At 45.7% G+C, this 7,553-nt stretch overlaps 1 protein-coding gene across 6 annotated transcripts in view; it reads left to right on the top strand.

Moving 5' to 3' along the window:
* The first annotated feature begins 2,910 nt into the window (after nucleotides 1-2,910).
* Nucleotides 2,911-7,553, top strand: part of LOC119268387 (zinc finger CCCH domain-containing protein 8-like) — a 9,306-nt gene continuing 4,663 nt past the window's right edge. For 2 of the 6 annotated variants that reach the window (XM_037550007.1, XM_037550004.1), the window contains exons 1-2: nucleotides 2,911-3,247; nucleotides 4,558-4,799. In XM_037550007.1, coding sequence (XP_037405904.1) covers nucleotides 3,004-3,247; nucleotides 4,558-4,799 — 486 coding nt within the window. In that variant the 5' untranslated portion in view covers nucleotides 2,911-3,003. Of the gene's footprint in view, nucleotides 3,281-4,557; nucleotides 4,800-7,553 lie in introns of all 6 variants that reach the window. The other 4 variants (XM_037550003.1, XM_037550002.1, XM_037550005.1 and 1 more) reach the window with 3 other exon arrangements.

Below are 7,553 nucleotides of genomic sequence, written 5' to 3'. Positions count from 1 at the left end.
GAAGATAGAGAGAAAATGAAAGATGTTCCCTATGCTTGAGCCATAGGCTCTATCATGTATGCAATGTTGTGTACCAGACCTGATGTGTGCCTTGCTATTAGTTTAGCAGGGAGGTACCAAAGTAATCCAGGAGTGGATCACTGGACAGCGGTCAAGAACATCCTGAAATACCTGAAAAGGACTAAGGATATGTTTCTCGTTTATGGAGGTGACAAAGAGCTCATCGTAAATGGTTATGTTGATGCAAGCTTTGACACTGATCCGGACGATTCTAAATCGCAAACCGGATATGTGTTTATATTAAACGGTGGAGCTGTCAGTTGGAGCAGTTCTAAACAGAGCGTCATGACGGGATCTACATGTGAAGCGGAGTACATTGCTGCTTCGGAAGCAGCAAATGAAGGAGTCTGGATGAAGGAGTTCATATCCGATCTAGGTGTCATACCTAGTGCATCGGGTCCAATGAAAATCTTTTATGACAATACTAGTGCAATTGCCTTGGCCAAGGAATCCAGATTTCACAAGAGAACCAAGCACATCAAGAGACGCTTCAACTCCATCCGGGATCAAGTCCAAGTGGGAGACATAGAGATTTGCAAGATACATACGAATCTGAATGTTGCAAACCCATTGACTAAGCCTCTTCCACGAGCAAAACATGATCAGCACCAAGGCTCCATGGGTGTTAGAATCATTACTGTGTAATCTAGATTATTGACTCTAGTGCAAGTGGGAGACTGAAGGAAATATGCCCTATAGGCAATAATAAAGTTATATTTAGTATGTTGCTATTACTTTCTTCATGACTTATAGATGTTCCTATGACTATGAGATTATGCAACTCCCATTTACCGGAGGAACACTTTGTGTGCTATCAAACGTCACAACATAACTGGATGATTATAAAGGTGCTCTACAGGTGTCTCCGAAGGTACTTGTTGAGTTGGCGTATTTCGAGATTAGGATTTGTCACTCCAATTGTCGGAGAGGTATCTCTGGGCCCTCTTGATAATGCACATCACTATAAGCCTTGCAAGCAATGTGACTAATGAGTTAGTTGCGGGATGATGCATTACGAAACGAGTAAAAAGACTTGCCGGTAACGAGATTGAACTAGGTATTGAGATACCGACGATCGAATATCGGGCAAGTAACATACCGATGACAAAGGGAACAACGTATGTTGTTATGCGCTTTGACCGATAAAGATCTTCGTAGAATATGTAGGAGCCAATATGAGCATCCAGGTTCCGCTATTTGTTATTGACCGGAGACGTGTCTCGGTCATGTCTACATAGTTCTCGAACCCGTAGGGTCCGCACGCTTAAAGTTTGGCGATGATCGGTATTATGAGTTTTTGTGTTTTGATGTACCGAAGGTAGTTCGGAGTCCCGGAAATGATCACGGACATGACTAGGAGTCTCAAAATGATCGAGACGTAAAGGTCGATATATTGGACGACTATATTCGGACACCGAAAGTGTTCCGAGTGGTTTCAGATAAAAACTGGAGTACCGGGGGTTACTGGAACCCCCCGGGGAGTTAATTGGGCCTCACGGGCCTTAGTGGGAGAAGAGGAGGGGCGGCCAGGGCAGCTGCGCGCCCCCTCCCCCTCTAGTCCGAATTGGACAAGGAGGGGGGCCCTTTTTCCTTCTCCTCCTCTCTCCATTCCTTCCCTCTCCTACTCCAACAAGGAAAAGGAGAGTGGGAGTAGGACTCCTCCCTGACGCGCCCTCCTCCTGGCCGGCCGCCTCCCCCCTTGCTCATTTATATACGCGGGCAGGGGGCACCTTAGAACACACAAGTTGATCTGTTGATCTATTCCAGCCGTGTGCGGTGCCTCCCTCCACCATATTCCACCTCGGTTATATCGTAGCGGTGCTTAGGCGAAGCCCTGTGTCGGTAGCAACATCATCACCGTCATCACGCCGTCGTGCTGACGGAACTCTCTCGTGAAGCTCTGCTGGATCAAAGTTTACAGGACGTCATCGAGCTAAACGTGTGCTGAACTCGGAGGTGCCGTACGCTCAGTACTTGGATCGGTCGAATCGTGAAGACGTACGACTACATCAATCGCGTTGTGCTAACGCTTTCACTTTCGGTCTATGAAGATACGTGGACACACTCTCCCCTCTCGTTGCTATGCATCACCATGATCCTAAGTGTGCGTAGGATTTTTTTTGAAATTACTACGTTTCCCAACAGGGAGAAGTCTCTAGAAATTCAGGGGCAGATTGTAAAGCAGGTAGTAATAGTTCGAAAGTATCCGTTGCACCGGTGCTTGTAATGCTACCGGTGCACCGGACGCTTTTTGCACGTCTAAAAATGTTTGGAAAAATCTGAAAAAATTAGCACATTGACACAACATCGATTTATGTTGTCGCCAAATTTCAACTCGAAATTTGAATACTGCTCGAGGTACAAAAGTCATAAAATCCACACTGAATAGTACACAATATAAGTTGGGTTTTAGATTTGACCCATTGTCACATTGATACTAATTTTGTCATTTTCTTTTATCTCGTGCAATGTTTTGAATTTTTGCGACAATATAAATCAATGGCGTGTCAATGCGTTACACTTTTTTCAGATTTTCTCAAACATTGCTATACGTTTATGGTGTCCAATGCACCGGTAGCACCACCAACACCGATGCACAAGATACTTTTCAAGTAATAGTTTCCTAACACTAAAAAAAAAGTATACAGTAGTTTCCTAAAAAAGCAGGAAAGAAACGAGCACAAAGAGTTTCGTTCTTTGGGTGAATTGTACCCAACAGCCTCCCACCCCAGTCCCCACTTTCAAGTAATAGTTTCCTAACCCTCAAAAAAAAAGTAATAGTTTCCTAACACTAAAAAAAAAGTATACAGTAGTTTCCTAAAAAAGCAAGAAAGAAACGAGCACAAAGAGTTTCGTTCTTTGGGTGAATTGTACCCAACAGCCTCCCACCCCAGTCCCCACCCCGAGCCCGTGAAACCCTAGCGCATTCGTACGCCGGCGGCGATGTCGGGCTACCCTTTTTACCCGTACGGCCGCGGTGGCGTAGGCGACGATGCGTCGGCGATGTCGGACTACCCTTTTCACCCATACGGCCGTGGTGGGGTAGGCGACAATGCGGCGGCGAGGTACTCTTCCTACGAGATCGACCTCATCGCGGCGCGCTACGCTGGCGACCCGTCATCCTACCCCTACCCCTCCGCCTCCGGCGGATTCGACCCGCATGTCGGCGCGAGGCGACCCGCAGATGGTGAGAGCAGCCCATTCCCTGTTCTGCTAAGTGGTAGTGTTCTACTGCGTTTATTTGATAATACTACCGAGTTTTGCCGGTTACACCTGTGCGGCAGCATATTCGTTGTGAAATAAACGTCCAATTTCTCTGGCGTGACTGAATTTTTATATGGGTACGGGATCGAGTCCGAAAATATCAATTGGTTGTGGCATTTGGCGCGCATTAACATGGCATGGCACTCGGCATAAATCATGTCCGCGTGTTGTTACTGCTTCTATACTATACATACTAGGATCTATGAACACATCACTGGTTTGTCGCATTATGCGAACCATGCAGCTACCTAAACCTAGGCATTTTCACTTAGAACACGGTAGATAGTGGATACGGAGAAAGTGTGTCAGCCCCATGTGCTTCTGCTTATGCAGTCATACCTGCCTCACAGTCAGTTTTTAACCGGTTCCTCAGCGTCCACACAAGTGAGACGTCAGGTCAAACCATTCTGTCAAGGACTCAAGAGTTAGAGAAGCTTCTGATAGTTATTTCTTGAGCAGCTTCTGCTCCTTTGTACACATCAATGCTGTTGGGGGGCTTATCCAAGTTGGAGGGAGCTATATGGCAGGTCCTTCTGGATTACAATGGGTTTCTAGGTGGTCTAGTTTCATGAGGGTGTCAACTTTTGGCCTCTAGAACATCTCAGGTCCTTGCATAGCTGGGCCTTTTCTGACATCTCATAATCTTGCGCGTAGAATAAGGTTAAAGTAGCATTATTGAAGCTTGAAAGAGGAGAAATTAGCAGCTGTACAAGAAAAAAGAAGTTTGGGTCTTACACAATTTACAGATGAAATGAGGATGAGCAAACCATATAATTTTTATGCTGGACGGCATAACTTCTTATCAGTTAAGTTAATTTCCTGGTTGTCGTCATATAGCGATTTTGTGCTCGTGCACTGGATGACCATACGTGTTTTTTTTAATGTTGCAGTGAGATAGAGCTTGAAACAGCTTTATCTGTAAATTTACGGAAAACAAAATGCAAGCCTATTTCGTAGACTTCGAGAGGTTGCTCCATGGTGTTCTGTATATGTGCCTATACAAGTCTAGAGGTGTTAGAGATATTTTCCATGATGTCCTGTAAATGACCTTAGAGCTTCATTCTCAACTTATATTAGTGTTTAGGTTAGGAGTGTGAGGCTGATCAATATATTTGTTTCCTTGTTGTACCATTATTCTTCATTTCAGTATATTATTATTACCACTATTTATTGCTAGTATATGGTTTTCTAATACCACTAGCTTAATAAAGTTCTTTTGTATATCTACTATAGTTCTCTATCATCAATCTATTATGGGAAGCCATAGTACTATTGGGCAGAGTGATGCATTTTATTCTCCGAACACTATGGTCAAACGCCCTAGGCTTGAAAGCAGCCTTCCTATTTATCCACAGCGACCTGGGGAAAAGGAGTGTGCTTTCTATATGAGGACCAGAACATGTAAGTACGAAGAAACCTGCAAATTTGACCATCCACAATGGGTTCCAGAGGGCGGGATTCCAAATTGGAAAGAGGTGATTATCTTTCATTTTTTTAGGTCTATATATTCCATGTCAATTTGTAGTAAGCTATTTTTAAAGATGTATATGTTATTTCCAAAATCACAATTGTATTGCCATTAATTGCTTGCAGTGAAAATAATAGATAGGGTTTATCACACTAGTTTACGTGAGAAGTACCTTTAACCCATAATTATATTGCCAAAATTTTCTAACTTACCTTTCTGCTCTTTGACAAACAGAGAAGTACCCCTCCGTGGGTGTCATGGCAGAAAACACATCTAGTTTCAAAACATGATTAGATATTCCTTATCGGTGGTATAAGTATAGTAGCAAATTTAGTTTGTACTGGAATACTAGATCAATTAATTTACAAATTACAAGAGGAGACGACGCAAGCAGAACAGAGAGGGTGTGTGGGTGTGTGTGTGGGTGTGTGTGGGTGTGTGTGTGTGTGTGGGGGGGGTATGATGCGATAGATCGAGGTAGGCAGGGGTCATATATCTATTTCACGTTGGAGCTTTTGGTGTTTTGGATAGGAACCTGTTTAATAGTAGAGATATGGCAAATTAATGAATGCTGTTGGAAGAAAAGGTAAAATATCTGTTACAGTGAACTAAATGGAAACCATCCATTTTTTTATAGATCATGATTATTTTATACTCCTGAATGGTACACTGGAATGATCTGGTAAAGGTACCTTCCATTCCAAGAGCTCAGGTTGCAAGTGGGATGGGCTGCGGCTATCCCGCTTCTCGCTACTTCTGCCCGCATCATTATTGTTGGCTAATGCGGCGGACGATGAAGTAGTTATGCGAGTCCCGTGGGCGCCGTCTAACCCACATATCAGGACATCTTCTATCTCGCTCGTTTACGCTGGGCTGTTCTGCTGAGAATTTCTAGCATCACATGGCACGATTTATTAGGTAGCATCCTAATTGATGGTCCTGATACTGTGTCCAACTTGAGCCCGCTGTGCCTGCCACCGTTGAAGCCGAAGGTGCTGGTGACGGAGGAGCGTGAGCAGCTGGCCTCGTTCCGCTCTGCTCTGAGTACAGCCGGACTTCGATTACTTTACCTTTATCACCCCCTGCCTCATCAGGAGAGCCAAGGAGAACAAAGGATGGCTATCCGGTTCCACCTTCGATTATCAGTCTCTTGTTTTAGTTTGTTTTCCTCACCGATTCATATAGATTATGCGGGCTATGCGGGTTGACAGCAAATCGCCGCTGCATCTGGCGGCGTGTCCGCAACATCCGCAAAAGCATGCATCCTCTCCAAGAGCCAAACTGGAATGGAATTAACTATGGGTATGGCTATTAGGTTTTTAGGTTTTTTGGGGGGCCGAGGCCTTAGCTCACTTGGTTGGGGGAGTGGATATACAACCCCCATCACCTGGGTTCAAGTCCTCACGGACTCCGATTTGGGTTTTATATACTTTGGGGGTTTCCCTTGCAGTTTTTTTCAATATTTTGTTTTTGCAAGGATTATGCTACCATTTTGTTGTTGAAAATAAAGGTAGGAGGCTAAGGGTCTGTTCTGAACCTCTCCCAACTCCATCAACTCCACAGATTCAGCTTCTCCATCCAGCTTCTAACCATTAGGAAGCGTTCTTAGCTTCTTGCAACGCTCCAGCCCAGCTAGGAGGTCGCTAGCCTGTTGGGCGCCATTCTGGGCCGGCTGGAGGCGGCCCAGTTCGGTCTGCCATGGGCATCTACATGAGCAGCACCATGGCTGCCAACGGCGTCGGGGCAAGCACCGGCGTCAATCCCATCGGGGCGATGTCTCTGGCGATGTTTCCTGCCTGCTGCGTTAGGTGCCGGTGGGGATGATGCTTGGGTGCCGATGGGGATGTTGCGTCGAGGTGGCGTTCTGGGCGGGAACCAGCGGGGATGGTCCTGGAACATACGGATCTGGAGGTGTATGGGGGCGCCGGCCGCTGACTGGGTGGAGCCAGCCATGTCAGCGGGGGTGGCGGCAGGAGTGTTAGGTCGAGCACTCGAGCGAGAGGGAGAGTTGTGATGGGGAGGGGTGGCGTACTGGGTCGGGATTTTCTTCACGTGTGGCTCCAAATGTTTTCTTTGGCGGTGGCAGTGTGGTTGTAATATTGGGCAATTCCTGATTCTGGCTTTCGTGGAGCTGGGCTTTTGGAGCTTCATGTTTTTACACCGCGATTGGGCTGACCTTCGTGAATCTAGCTTCACGGAGCTTAGGCGTTCGGGCCGGCTTCACACTCGAATTTTGTGGAGTCAGAAGCTGGAGAGGTTCAGAACAGGCCCTAAGAGTTCTAACTTGCACTTTGAGGAGAAAAATGAGGCACTCACTGCTCGATCCAGGATCGAACCCGGGCAGGTGGGATGCAACACATCTGTAATCAGTTAACTGAGCTATGGCTCATGTCCACATTAATTGTATGACATATGCACATTCATCAAGAGTGTATTCATAAGATAACCCTTGGCCCGTCTCTCGCCATTTCATTAGTTGCTGTTTTTATCGTCAGTTCTTCTATTTTCCTCTTCATCATGCCACATTACGGAGCTTAAAAATCCCTGATTTTAAGCTCCTTTTCCATCCGACCCCTTCAACGGTTCACCGTACTGACTCAAACCTTCGGACTAAATCATACAAGGATACATGTACTCTTTTACGTATCTATAGGACGTGCCAACTACTAACCTAAGCACTTGAATAGTCATATTTCATTCCTTTCTGGCTCATCATCATTGATACGGTGAATGTATCGCTTCATCTGACCTCTAGGCATAC

Source organism: Triticum dicoccoides, chromosome 3A (genome assembly GCF_002162155.2).
Source record: "Triticum dicoccoides isolate Atlit2015 ecotype Zavitan chromosome 3A, WEW_v2.0, whole genome shotgun sequence".
Classification (NCBI taxonomy): domain Eukaryota; kingdom Viridiplantae; phylum Streptophyta; class Magnoliopsida; order Poales; family Poaceae; genus Triticum; species Triticum dicoccoides.
This window is presented reverse-complemented; position numbering and strand designations above follow the sequence as displayed.